The sequence below is a fragment of the Scyliorhinus torazame genome, chromosome 1, assembly GCF_047496885.1.
Source record: "Scyliorhinus torazame isolate Kashiwa2021f chromosome 1, sScyTor2.1, whole genome shotgun sequence".
Classification (NCBI taxonomy): Eukaryota; Metazoa; Chordata; class Chondrichthyes; order Carcharhiniformes; family Scyliorhinidae; genus Scyliorhinus; species Scyliorhinus torazame.
Window position 1 is genome coordinate 403,567,935 of NC_092707.1, and position 15,166 is coordinate 403,583,100.

Here is a 15,166-nt window from a genome sequence, read left to right on the forward strand (position 1 = left end):
GATGTTCCAGTCAATACTAAGGAAGTTGAAGTCACCCACGACAACAACTCTGTTACTTCCGCACCTTTCCAATTTCTGCCACCCAATCCATCTCTCTGCTGCTAACATATGTTAGTGTCTGGTCAAGGAAGTTGATAGGGGGCAGACAGCCGAAAACACAGCAGGCATAATCAAAGAGGAGCAAAAGTACAATTGAGCAGAGTCCGAGAAGCCAGGGAGGCAGTTAGCATCCAGAAGTCTTAGAAAACAGACAGGCCAGTTTTCAGCCACCAAGCCTGAAAGCTGGTTTGTCCAGTTGGCAGTTTAGAGGACACATTCACATGAATCAAGCTTCTAAGTCTTAGAGCCAAGACAGTGCAGAAAACTGACTGCAGTTTTTAATATCTTCACTGGACCAGGAAAAGACAATCCCCAGACTCAAGTATCATCCCTTTATTGTGCGGTATGTAAAAGCTGGTTATTTCATTTGGATGTTGTTTTTGGGGAAATGGGGAAGTCTTATGGAGTTCATGCATCATAAATATATTTTGGGACAAGAGGTACGTTTTATATAGACTGTTGTGTGTTGAGTAATTCATTCATCTTAATTGCATCAGGGTAGAGTAGTCCTGTTCATGTGTCTGTTCTTTACTTTAATAAATAATTTAAAATAATTATTACATGACGACTGCTGTTTATTCTCACTGGCAATTTAAATAGTCACCGCATTCATTGAGCGGTACCCGCCATTGCGATGCTCTAAAATACTGGCTACGAAGGAGAAAGGAATTGGAGGAAATGTTAACAGGGTTAAAGCGGGCTGGGCGGCAGCTCATGTGGAGCACAAAGACCAACACGCACCAGGTGAGCTGAATGGGTAGTTTTTGTTCTGTATATTCTGTTTAACTCTACAGAATATATGGCATGGGCAGTTACATGGCACCAGCTGCTTAAAACTCCTTCTCCAACTGGGGGCACAGCCTTAGAATAAAAGGGAGTCACTTTAGAACAGAGATGAGGAGAAATTTCTTCAGCCAGAGAGTGGTGGGTCTGTGGAATTCATTGCCACAGAGGGCGGTGGAGGCCGGGACGTTGAGTGTCTTTAAGACAGAAGTTGATAAATTCTTGATTTCTCGAGGAATTAAGGGGTATGGAGAGAGAGCGGGTAAATGGAGTTGAAATCAGCCATGATTGAATGGCGGAGTGGACTCGATGGGCCGAATGGCCTTACTTCCGCTCCTATGTCTTATGGTCTTATGGTCTTATGCTAATGTATGTCAAAGCTCTCAGATTGAAATATATATTTAATTGTATTGCATTTCCAGCACAGCACTTATTTCTTTCTCAAAAGATGCATTTGAATTACGGCAGTGACCATGATTTTTTTTGTTCTAATTTAACCTCCAACCCACACACATGCACGCGCGCACCCACACACATATGCACAGCCACATGCATACCCACACACACACCCAGAAACTCACATACACAAGCTCATACCCAAATTCACATGCTTACATGTGCACACACATGGACAAGCTCACGCATGCATACACATAGGTAAATACACATGCAGAGGTACATACACAAAAACAAACTATACAATCATGCACACACAGAAAACAGTAACACAAAAACACACACCTTTCACATTTTAATGGGGATTACCCAGGGCTCTCAGCATATATTGCGTGCAGGTTTTTCTGCTAGATTTAGCAGACAAGTTTAACTTTTAGCGCATTGTAATTTAGGAAAGTACTCAGCTGAGGTTTTCTTGAAGATTATCACTTTCTTTTGCATGCTCTTGGTGTCAATCTGGCTCAGTTTTTTTCATTGTCTGTTGATAATTTAGTGAGATGTTGCTGTGTGCTTGGAAAGTACAGGTAGCAGTAAAGGATTTTTTACCAGGTGCTAAGGCACCTTTCTGAAGGAGAGCAGGGGAGATTCCTTATCCCTTCCTCATACCTCCATCACCGCATTCATTCCTTCCGACACTGCCGCACAGTGGCAGCAGTGTTTTCCATCTACAAGATGCGCTGCAGGAACTCATCAAGGCTCCTTTGAAAGCACTTTATAAACCCATGCAGAAGGACAAGGGCAGCAGATACATGGGAACACCAACACCTGCAAGTTCTTCTCAAGTCACTCACTGTCCTGACTTGGAAATACACCACTGCTCCTTCACTGTCACTGGCTCAAAATCCTGGAATTCCCTCCCTAACATTACTATGTGTGTGTCTACACCACATGATCTGCAGTTGTTCAAGAAGGAAACTCATCATCACCTTTGCAAACAATATTAGGGATGGACAATAAAGATTGTCCGAGACAGCCATGGCCACATTCCATGAACAAATTTAAAACATTTTGACAGTCCTAAGGATCTGAAAGAAACCAAAATGAAGCTTTCTGGGACTACTATGTATCACAAAGTGCTTTAGAGGTATTTTTTGAAGTGTGGTCACTGGTATAGGAAGCAGCAGCCAATTTACACACAGCAAACCCCACAAACAACAATGTGATAGTGACCAGATAATCTGTTTTTGTGATGTTGATTGAAAGATAACTATTGCCCAGGATACAGGGGAGTGCTCCCTGCTCTTTCTCAAAATAGTGTGATAGCATCTTTTATATCCATCTGAGAGAGTAGACAAGGCCTCGGTTTAATGTCTCATCCAAAAGATGGCATCTCCGACTGGCAGCACTCCCTCAGTACAGCAATGGACTGTCGGCCTAAATTTTGTGCTCCAGAATTGGGTGGGACTTGAATCCAGAATCCTGTGACTCAGAAACAAGAGTGCCACCAAACTGTAACTGGCACAGTAGAAATTTTAAGTCTTTCTTCCATGCCCTTTTATCTCTTACTGCTCTCTTACTTGCAAAATACTGGAGAAAGAAACTATTAACAATCACTTTCATGGTGTTTAGGAATGTGTTTATCTGAGGGTAATAGAGCAGATTAAGGTTGCCATCTTGGGTTTGGGTTTGGGCTGAACAATTAACATCTTTTCCCCTTGTAATGCCCAAAATGTTATCTATTTTATATTATGAATCCAAAATCCATTTCACCGAGGCCCCGATATTGTCCTCTGTTGTTTTTTTCTGTTGTCTCTAGGTATTCCTCCATTCCCTGCATTCTTAAGTATCTGGCATTTGGAAGCAGGCTCCTAAGTATTTTAATGCCTCCACTCTTCAATAGTCACTTATTTTGTCCGCCCTCCAAGCCACTGGGCTGTACTCCAGTCTATGTTTTCTGCCCCACTGTTCAGTCCCATTTTCAGTCTCTCACTCTGCCTGGCATCCCTGCTCCTTCTGTCTCCATAACTTCTAACTATGGCCTGTTCCTTAAGTTGTAATTTTTGGCTCACAAATACCAGGATTCAGTAATAATAACACTATATAATTTCCCACTCAGTCCCTTGCTGTTGCCTGCACACATGTTAAACATTGCTAGATAAAGCAGATACCTGGGGATGATTATAGCACAGCCACTTTAACACAAAGTTTCAGTTGATTTTGCGAACAATAAACTTTACATTTGAATGGTTTGCAACTTCCAGGGATGTGGTAACCATCTTGAAATAAATCCAATGGCTCTTTACTTGTTTTCACACATTGCTGTGAAGTTTATTAAGGATGGTTTAATTCAGTTCTACTTTCTTTTCTTGGGCTGATGGCAAGTTTCCTTGTATTCTCTGACAGCCAATCTGCTCCTTGGCTTCTTATTCCTTCTTCCCTTCACGACAAACATGAGACTATGGAAACTTCATGCTAAGGATGGAAACCTGTCAAATTGGCCAACTATATGGCATCATTCCATACTTCTGCCTCACTTACTTCTGGAGGAGTTGAATGTAGGGCTAGATTTTTCAGAATTTTACCTCAAAGAGCTAACTAAGTTGGATATAGTTCTTGATAGAATTGACAGTATGTGGCCTTGATGTGTTGTTTTTGCTTTATTTGCATGCTTTGTAAGGGATTAATAAGTGTTGTGTAATCACTGTTGGTCTTTTCAGTGATCACCGAGAGCTAATTGCCAGAAAAAGAGAGTATTAACTGTGCCCAGAGATACCTCAAGACTTGGTGTTCACAGGATAAGGATACAGAGTGTGTATCTCTTATCCAAAACCTTTGGGGTCGATTGTATTCCACTTTTCAGATATTTTTGGTTTTCAGATCTACCCTATATACAGCAAGCCCAGGCCTACATTACATTACAATACCCTAAGCTTAGACTAGCCAAAGTCAACAAATACTTTTGTTTCCCCAATTACCCACTTGCACACACCCTAATTCTTACCTGTTATCACTATAGAACATTACAGCGCAGTACAGGCCCTTCAGCCCTCGATGTTGCGCCGACCTGTGAAACCACTCTAAAGCCCATCTACACTATTCCCTTATTGTCCATATGTCTATCCAATGACCATTTGAATGCCCTTAGTGTTGGCGAGTCCACTACTGCTGCAGGCAGGGCATTCCACGCCCTTACTACTCTCTGAGTAAAGAACCTACCTCTGACATCTGTCTTATATCTATCTCCCCTCAATTTAAAGGTATGTCCCCTCGTGCTAGACATCACCATCCGAGGAAATATAGGCCTGTAATATATCATATTGCTTTATTTACATACACATTAGCTGCAAATCATTCAGTTTTTGGATGTGTTCCATTTTCAGATATATGGATCAAAGTATTCGACCTGAATTACCAAAAGCGAATTATTGATTTATTACTTTCTTTTTCAAATTATTTTGTACCGACAGCAGAACGAGACAGATTGACTGTGACATTCAGATTGTGACCAACTCAAGATTGTGACATTTATTTTGTATTATGTGTGCTCTGCTTGGCTCATTCTCTGCTGATGTTTCACCATCAACTGGCAGTTTTTTGTCCCGGGTGATTTGCCATTGCCTCCTACTCTTGGGGTGGACAAGGAAGCAGATCCCAAATCTATCTCAGCCAGAATGGGAATTGTAAATGTACTGCTGGGATTATTCTGAACCACAAGCTAGCCATCTAGCCAATTGAGTCACCCTTTGTGGGCTTATGCTACTGTATAATATGTTATGATCTGAACAAGATAATTAAACACTTTCCACTTATTTATTACTTTAATTTTTTTTGTAAACTGTACCTTCTTTAGTGGTGCCTTGTCCAACGAGAGGTTCACCCGTAGCTGTTTGGTACTCAGCTACAATCTTCACCGAATACTTGGTGTCTGGGAGCAGATTGTTTAGGATTGTCTCTGTCTCCAACCCTCCAACAGTCACTTCTTTTCTCTCCCCTCCGACGACTGGGCGGTACTCCAGTCTGTACCGGAGAACATTGCCTGGAGCAGCTGTCCACCTGATTTTGAAACTGTCTGTGGTTTCGTCAAGTACCTCCAAATTACTAGCCAGCCCAATCTCTATGGGAGAATATAGAAAAACAGCATTGTTAAAACCAAGGGAAACACAACGAAGGTTACGCTGAAAGGGACAGCAGCAGCAGCATTTGCTGGTTGAAGACCTGGAAAGATAGAATGTGGGGCAAGATCAGAGTCACTCACTCACATTTCATACAATGTGGACTGTTGCTGCTGCTCATGGAACACGATGGACCAAAGAGTTCAGAATATTACTGGCCACCTGATTGAACAGCAGTGATGGTTCAGGTTTTGAATCAGCTGCCATTTAGCTTTAATTCCACATGCTTGTATCACATTAAAATCCTTAAATATAAAACTTTGCCCAATGTGTCCTGTATATTCAAGCTAAAACTGGCTCCTTTCACAAATTTAGTTACTCCTTAAAGCATTCAATCAGATCCAGGAACCATAAGGTATTGTTTCATAGACCGAGCCAATTACACTTTAAGATTTTACAAAAACATTGACAGTCTGTTCAATGACCAATGATTTAGTCCTTCAAGAATAGGTTTAAGAATGGAATCATGCATATAGTTAGATTATTGAGTGTCGCATGTGTCCATAGCGTAGGTTAAAATATTTTATTGTCGGTTATTACAGAATATTCCCTGCTCTGCAACATTTTACACAGAATTTACTGCACAGAAAACATGGCATTTGGCCCAGCTGGTCCATATTGGTGTTTGTGCACCACACCAGACTCTTCCCATTTCTCCTCATCCCATCCTGTCAGCATAACCTTCTATCCCTTTCGCTGTTGTAAGCTGATCCAGACTTCCCTTAAATGTATCGAGGCTATTTACCTCAACTAATCCTTGTGGAAGAGAGTTCTACTTTGTCACAGCTCTCTGAATAAAGAGCACCCCCCGAATTATTAGTGACTATTTTTTATTTATGGTGGGTTGTTTTTGGACTCCCCACAGGTGGAAACATCTTCCCTATCATTAGATGATTAAATTGCTACAAATCTACATACAATTTTAGAGGATTTGTTTGAGGTAAAGCAAGCTAAATATATGTATACTGCGGCCGAGTTGATGAACTGGAGTCTGAGCTTCGGATACTGCAGCACATCCAGGAGGAGGAGAGTTACCTGGACACGATGTTTCAGGAGGTAGTCACACCCCGCACATTAAGTATCTCAAATTCAGCCAGTGGTCAGGGACAGCTGGGTGTGACTGCAAGTGAGGCAAGTAGAGGGATCCTGAATTCAGAAATTAAGGAGGCTCAGCTCTTGAACTTGTTCAAAGGTATGTGGTACTTGCTCTCTATGTGGATGAGGAACAGACTGTAGGGAGGATGAGCAAACTGACCACTGCACCATGGTACAGGAGGCCATTCAAGTGGGGGGAGTAAAAAGAAAACTGATAGTGGTAGGGGATTCTATAATTAGAGGAACTGTTAGCATCCTTTGTAAATGGGGTATGTTGCCTGCCTGGTGCCAGGGTGAGGGACATCTCTAATCTGTTTGAAAGGATATTAGAGAGGGAGGGGGAGGATCCAGTTCTTGTGGTCCACACTGGGACAAACAACGTAGGCAAGATTAGGAAAGAGGACCTGTTTGTGGAATATCAGCAACTAGGAACAAAATTAAATAACAGGTCCTCAAGGGTTATAATCTCTGGATTATTACCTGAGTCAGGTGCAAATTGGTATCGGGGTGAGAAAATTAGAGAAGTAAACACGTGGCGTAAGGAGTGGTGCAGGAAAGAGGGGATCCATTTCATGGGGCACTAGCATCAGTATTGGGATTGGAGGGATCTGTACTGTTGGGACGTTCTCCAGCTGAACTGATCTGGGACCAGTGTTCCAGCAGCAAAGATTCATAGGGGGGTCACAAGGACTTTAAACAAGCAAATGGAGGAGGGGGCAGCCTCTGGGGAAGTCAATACAGTTCCAAAAACAAGTACCAGGGCAAAGAGTAAGAAATAGTCAGGAACCAACTTCAGGAACTGCAGCTAATGGCAAAACTACAAGAAGTATACTGATTAAACCAAAAGTGAAAAATAATAAACAAGCATAGACATAGAATTTACAGTGTAGAAGGAGGCTATTTGGCCCATTGAGTCCCCACTAGAAAGACCAACCCATCTAAGCTCACACATCCACCCCATCCCCACAACCCAGTAACCCCACCTAACCATTTTGAACACTATGGGCAATTTATCATGGCCAATCCACCTAACCAGCACATCTTTGAACTGTGGGAGGAAACTGGAGCACCCGGAGGAAACCCACGCAGACACGGGGAGAACGTGCAGACTCTGCACAGTGACCCAAGCTGGGAATCGAACCTGGGAACCTGGAACTGTGCAGCAACTGTGCTAACCACTGTGCTACCATGCTGCCCACAAGCAAATAAAACATCAGTGCTGAGGGACAGCTTAGGGGTTACAGTCCAAATAAGAGTTACTTATGCAAATGCACAGTGTGTGAGGAAGAAACTAGATGAGCTGCAGGCGTAAATTCAAATTGAAAATTATGATGTGGTATCTAATACGGAAACATGTCTGCAGGATGGTCGGGACTGGGAACTAAATATACCTGGTTATAAAGTTCACAGGAAGAACAGGGAAGATGGCAGAGGACCTTACTGATTAGAAATACTGGACGCGATTCAACTAAATGCAGAGTCGAGAAACATATGGCTATAAAACGCCATTCGCGTTAATTAGGAGGCCTCAGCAAGGAACATGAGGCCGAGGCTGCACATAGTCTCGCTTTCTACACCTTGGCAGTCCCAACCTATCACCCTGGCAGTGTTCCTGCCAGTTGGAATTGCCACCTGGGAATCTTGGCAGTGCCAGCCAGGCACTCTGGTGACACTGCCGGGGTGCCAGTGCTGGGTGGCACCAGCAGTGCCAGGGTACCACCTTGCCAAAAGGGCATGGTCTCCGATCCCCTGGGAAACCCATGAGTTCCATTCCGTCTGGTCCCAATTTGTGGAGACCAGTACTGAACGGTGCTGACCCCTGGGGCAAAATTCTCCTACCCGCCCAGCCACATTTCTGCCCCGACCGGCCGGCGGGAGTCTCCGTAACACCGGCCGGTCAATGGGGTTTCCCATTGTGGGGCAGCACCACGCCGTCGGGAAACCCCCGGGCTCCGGCAAAACGGAGACTCCCGCCGGCGGAGAATGACGCCCAAGGTCTCTGAGGTGAAGGAGATATTTCCCAATGCTTCTGGTACATTGCGAATCTGCACATGTGTCTAGCTGTCTCGCTCTAATATACAGATTTGCTAAAAAGAGATTCCCACCCACAATGGGTGGAATTTACACCGCAACGTGTCGTGAGATTGCGTTAGATCTTGCGAGCCAGGTAGATCTCAGGAGCAGGGTCTCCCGGCTTTTATCGGCCATGCTGCACCACGGCGAGCTACTTTCCGCGTGCAGCGTGGCCGTTGGATCGTGCCACTATCACCTCAATGGTGAGGGAGGGTATATTGAGGGGAAAGCATCAATGGAGACCATATGGGTGGAACTGGGAAACAGAAACGGATCTAAAACTGTAATGGGTGTTGTGTATCGAACCCCGGCAGCAGTTATAAGGTGTTAGATTGTATAAATGCAGAAATTAGGCAAGTGTGTAACAAAGGGAATATTCATGAGGGATTTTAATTTACACATAGATTGTGAGAGACAGACAAGCACCTGTCAGAAAGGTAGTGAATTTCTGGCATATGTCCAGGATAGTTTCCTGCAGCAGTGTGTTCTAGATGCAACAAGGGTATGGGCAATATTAGATTTAGCTATGAGTAATGAGCCCAATTTAACTAGTTGCCTAGCTGTGCATTTATCAAATAGTGATCATAATGTGATTGAATTCACTGTAGCATTTGAAACTGAAAAGCACGATTCAGATACGAGAATTTTAAACTTAGGTCTGGCTGATTTTAACGAGATGAGACAGGAGACTGTCCACGGTAAACTGGGAAGATCTGTTAATGGGTCAAACCACTGAAGATCTCTGGGGAATATTTAAAGTAACATTTAACGAGATACAGAGCAAGTATACACCCTGAGAGGAAAAGGCTCCACTTCACAAAAAAAAACAGCCGAGGCCAACTAAAGAGGTTAAGGACAACATAAAACTCAAAAAAGGGCTTACAAAAATGCAAAACACAGCACAGATCCGGACAAATGGGATAGAACAAAGCAGCTTATAAGAGCTACTAAAAGGGATTATGAAATGTAACTTGCAAGGGACATCAAAGTGAATAAGAAGAAATGTTATAGTTATATAAAGGGTTTTATAGTAATATAAAGGTTGTCAAGAGCAATGTAGGCCCACTGAAAACTGAAAATGGAGATATTGTCAGTGATAATCGGGAAATAGCAGACATGCTGAACAATTACTTTGCCTCAGTATTTACAGTTGAAAAGGAGGATAACCTGCCGGTAGTGCAGGAAAAAATAATAGTCAATAGAGGGCAGGGGCTTAATACAACTAACGTAAGTGGCGCATCAGTTACTAGAAAATTAATGGAAATAAAGTGTATCAAATCCCCAGGACCTGACGGTTTCCATCTGCGGGTGTTAAAGGAAGTCGGGAGCACATTGCAGATGCCCTGACTATAATCTTTCAGTGTTCCCTGGATTCAGGAGTCGTCCCTCTGGGTTGGGAATTTGCCCATGTCAATCCAATTTTTAAGAAGGGTCAAAGGGTGAGTTTAGGAAAATACAGACCGGCTAGCCTAACATCTGTTGTGGGGAAATTGTTGGAGTCTATAATCAAGGATAGTGTAACTGATCGCCGCAAAAAATTTTGGTCAATCAGGGAGATGCTGCAAAGATTCGTGAAGGGAAGGTCATGCCTGACAAATCTCACAGAATATTTTGAAGAGGTGACAAAAGATAACAGATAGGGGAATGTCTATGAATGCTATTTATATGGACTTCCAGAAGGCATTTGATAAAGTCAGATATAAGAGATTGTTAAAGAAGGTGGAAGCCCACGGAGCTGAGGGAAAATTATTGACATGGTTAGGAGATTGGTTGAGTGGCAGGCGACAGAGAGTGGGGATAATGGGTAATTATTTTAATTGGCAGGAGGTGACGTGTAATGCAAGACGTATTACGGGTAAGGCAGATGAACTTAGAGCTTGGATTAGTACTTGGAACTATGATGTTGTTGCCATTACAGAGACCTGATTGAGGGAAGGGCAGGATTGGCAGCTAAACGTTCCAGGATTTAGATGTTTCAGGCGGGATAGAGGGGGATGTAAAAGGGGAGGCGGAGTTGCGCTACTTGTTCGGGAGAATATCACAGCTGTACTGCGAGAGGACACCTCAGAGGGCAGTGATCCTCACTGTCTTCAGGTGATGTCCTGGAGGACTGGAGAATAGCCAATGTTGTTCCTCTGTTTAAGAAGGGTAGCAAGGATAATCCAGTGAACTACAGGCCGGTGAGCCTTACTTCAGTGGTAGGGAAATTACTGGAGAGAATTCTTCGAGACAGGATCTACTCCCATTTGGAAGCAAATGGACGTATTAGTGAAAGGCAGCATGGTTTTGTGAAGGGGAGGTCGTGTCTCACTAACTTGATAGAGTTTTTTGAGGAGGTCACTAAGATGATTGATGCAGGTAGGGCAGTGGATGTTGTCTAATGGACATCAGTAAGGCCTTTGACAAGGTCCCTCATGGTAGACTAGTACAAAAGGTGAAGTCACACGGGATCAGGGGTGAGCTGGCAAGGTGGATACAGAACTGGCTAGGTCATAGAAGGCAGAGAGTAGCAATGGAAGGATGCTTTTCTAATTGGAGGGCTGTGACGAGTGGTGTTCCACAGGGATCAGTGCTGGGACCTTTGCTGTTTGTAGTATATGTAAATGATTTGGAGGAAAATGTAACTGTTCTGATTAGTAAGTTGCAGACGACACAAAGGTTGGTGGAATTGCGGATAGCGATGAGGACTGTCAGAGGATACAGCAGGATTTAGATTGTTTGGAGACTTGGGCGGAGATATGGCAGATGGGGTTTAATCCGGACAAATGTGAGGTAATGCATTTTGGAAGGTCTAATGCAGGTAGGGAATATACAGTGAATGGTAGAACCCTCAAGAGTATTGAAAGTCAGAGAGATCTAGGAATACAGGTCCACAGGTCACTGAAAGGGGCAACACAGGTGGAGAAGGTAGTCAAGAAGGCATACGGCATGCTTGCCTTCATTGGCCGGGGCATTGAGTATAAGAATTGGCAATTCATGTTGCAGCTGTATAGAACCTTAGTCAGGCCACACTTGGAGTATAGTGTTCAATTCTGGTCGCCACACTACCGGAAGGATGTAGAGGCTTTAGAGAGGGTGCAGAAGAGATTTACCAGAATGTTGCCTGGTATGGAGGGCATTAGCTATGAGGAGCGGTTGAATAAACTCGGTTTGTTCTCACTGGAACGAAGGAGGTTGAGGGGCGACCTGATAGAGGTCTACAAAATTATGAGGGGCATAGACAGAGTGGATAGTCAGAGGCTTTTCCCCGCTGTAGAGGGGTCAATTACTAGGGGGCATAGGTTTAAGGTGAGAGGGGCAAGGTTTAGAGTAGATGTACGAGGCAAGTTTTTTACACAGAAGGTAGTGGGTGCCTGGAACTCGCTACCGGAGGAGGTGGTGGAAGCAGGGACGATAGTGACATTTAAGGGGCATCTTGACAAATACATGAATAGGATGGGAATAGAGGGATACGGACCCAGGAAGTGTAGAAGATTGTAGTTTAGTCGGGCAGCATGGTCGGCACGGGCTTGGAGGGCCGAAGGTCCTGTTCCTGTGCTGTACATTTCTTTGTTCTTTGTACCACATGGATCTGTGTTGGGGCCTCAATTATTCGCATTATTCATTAATGACTTGGATGATGACATAGAAAGTCATATATCCAAATTTGCTGTTAATACAATATTAGACAGCATTGCAGGCAGCTGAGATGATAGCATAAAATTTCAAAGAGATATTGACAGACTAGGCGAATGGGCAAAATTGTGGCAAATGGAATTCAACGTGACCAAGTGCGAGTTTATCCATTTTGGACCAAAAAAGGATAGAGCAGAGTACTTTCTAAATGGAAAGAGGTTAGGTACAGTGGATGCCCAAAGAGACTTGGGGTTCAGGTGCATAGATCCTTAAAATGCCACAAACAAGTGCAGAAAATAATCAAAAAGGCGAATATAATCTAGAGGATTGTAATTTAAAGACACAGGGGTTATGCTGCAGCTATGCAAAACCCTTGTTCGACCCCACTTGGAGTCACTGTGAGCAGTTCTGGGCACCACACCTTAGGAAGGATGTTTTGGCCTTGGAGGAGTAGGTTTACAAAAGCGATACCTGGACTACAGGAGTTGAGTTATGAGGGGAGATTACACAAATTAGACCTGTTGTCACTAGAATTTAAAAGGTTGAGGGGCGATCTGATTGAATTATTCAAGATATTAACAAGGAAAGACAGGGTTGATAAAAATAAACTATTTCCACTGGTTGGGGATTCTAAAACTAGAGGGCAGAGTGTAAAACTTAGGGCTAGACTGTTCAGGAGAGATGTTAGGAAGCAATTTTTCACTCAAAGAAAGGTAGAGTTTTGGAACTCTCTCCCCCAAGCAGAAAACAAGAACAAAGAACAAAGAAAAGTACAGCACAAGAACAGGCCCTTCGGCCCTCAAGCCTGCGCCCGTCGAAACTAAAATCTACACTTCCGGGGTCAGTATCCCTCTATTCCCATCCTATTCATGTATTTGTCAAGATACCCTTTAAACGTCACTATCGTCCCTGCTTCCACCACCTCCTCCGGCAGCGAGTTCCAGGTACCCGCTACCCTCTGTGTAAAAACTTTGCCTCGTACATCTCCTCAAAACCTTGCCCCTCGCACTTGAAACTGTTGAAGCTGAAGCAGTTGAAACTGGAAAGTTGTTAATTGATTATCTGATCCAGATAGATTTTTGTTAAGCAAAGATGTTAAGGGATATGGGCTAAAGGCAGGAATATGGAGTTAGATCACAGATCAGCCATGATCTCATTAAATTTAGGACAGGCTCGAGGGGCTGAATGGCCTATTCCTGTTCCTATGGCAGCGTCTGCAGCAATTTGCTTTTATCTAAATACATGTATACTTTAGAGATGGTGCCATGATCTAGCAATTGATATTAATATTTGCAATACTAACTTTAAATTAAATTAGCCAAAGCAGTGAGCAGTTGATCCCGTTTAAATTTGGTCTTACATTAAAAAAATAGATCATAGGATCATAGCCGAAAAGGAGGTCATTTGACCCGTGGGGTCTGTGCCAGGTCTTTGAGAAAGCCATCCAATTCATCTCACTCCCACTGCCTTCTCTCCCCATAGCCCCTTAATGTCTTCTTGTTCAAGTCAATGTCCAATGCCCTTTTGACAGCAGATTAACTGTTCAAGCCCGAGATTCTTTCTGGCTTCTTATTTAATCCTCATGAAGCAATCAGGTGAACGGTCAAAGAGTATCCAATGACATTAGGCCACTATACTGTTGTGTAAGCCACAAGCTATTGCAACGGATTTGGCAAAACACTGGAACATAATGCCTGATTCCCCATGTGATCATAGAGTATCTAAGGGTTTTAGTGCGAAGGTACATTTGAGGCTCCTCACTGATTATTCTGTGATTTATGCATGATGTTTGAATGATACGTTTGGCAAAAAGGTTTACAGACCCCCATGACACTTAAAGCTGGAGCCAAGATATTGTTACTTGTGTCAGAGCCAGCTGCAATGAGTACTTTGACATACTTTTCTTTTGAAAAACAAAAAAATAGTTTATTGCGTTCTTTTTGTCTGCAAATAAAGTGAATGAATTATAGAATCATAGAAGTTTACAGCATGGAAACAGGCCCTTCGGCCCAACCAGTCCATGCCGCCCAGTTTTTACCATTAAGCTAGTCCCAGTTGCCCGCTTGCAGACATTAATTGTTAACTGCATTGATACTGGTTTACAGACATATAATGTTGAAGCCTCACTGCTTCTACAGAGAGAACAGAGATTTTTGGTGTCATGGGCAGAGCTTCTAATTTAGGTTGAAGTACAATTCATCTCTCCTCCCTCTCAAAAAGGTAAAGTCGCCACCATCCCAGATGGCCATAGGCCGCTTTCCCCTTTGAGGGGGAAAGCTGACTGGTGTTGATTTAACCTGAGGGTCTCCACACCTTAGGAGAGCGTCAAGGTTGAGAAGGCTGTAGGATGTATTCATGACTTGGACATGATAGGTCGGTCAGCAGATCTGTAGTAGCGTCAAATTCTATATTTTATGGTACATTCAAGGATTTGATCATTCAGCCTGAAAATCATATACATTTTGATGTTTAATTCTGCACATGCTTTTAAAGTAGCGGATGAAAATTTTCACATGAATCTCTCAGCTTTTCCAATATTTGTACAGAATTGCGCAGGAAGGTGTAGAATGTAATGTGATCGGAGAAAAAAAGACATTTGAGGCACATTATAGAGGTCTCCTGAAACTAATGGTTCTGACCTTTTAAAAAAATGAATTCATGGGATGCGGGTGTCATTGGCAAGATCAGCATTTGTTGTCAATTGTGAATTGCCTTTTAGAATGTGTTGGGGCAGAACGGTGGCACAGTGGTTAGCACTGCTGCCTCACGGCGCTGAGGTCCCAGGTTCGATCCCGGCTCTGGGTCACTGTCCATGTGGAGTTTGCACATTCTCCCCGTGTTTGCGTGGGTTTCACCCCCACAACCCAAAGATGTGCAGAGTAGGTGGATTGGTCACGCTAAATTGTCCCTTAATTGGAAAAAATGAATTGGGT

At 43.3% G+C, this 15,166-nt stretch overlaps 1 protein-coding gene across 5 annotated transcripts in view; it reads right to left on the reverse strand.

The window, feature by feature from the left end:
• Positions 1–15,166, reverse strand: part of LOC140428040 (collagen alpha-1(XII) chain-like) — a 462,913-nt gene that overhangs the window by 329,194 nt on the left and 118,553 nt on the right. For 3 of the 5 annotated variants that reach the window (XM_072514040.1, XM_072514030.1, XM_072514048.1), the window contains exon 12: positions 5,120–5,392. The exons of the other annotated variants lie outside the window; for them this stretch is intronic. In XM_072514040.1, the coding sequence (XP_072370141.1) occupies positions 5,120–5,392 (273 nt within the window). The remainder of the gene's footprint in view (positions 1–5,119; positions 5,393–15,166) is intronic. 5 annotated transcript variants of the gene reach the window in all.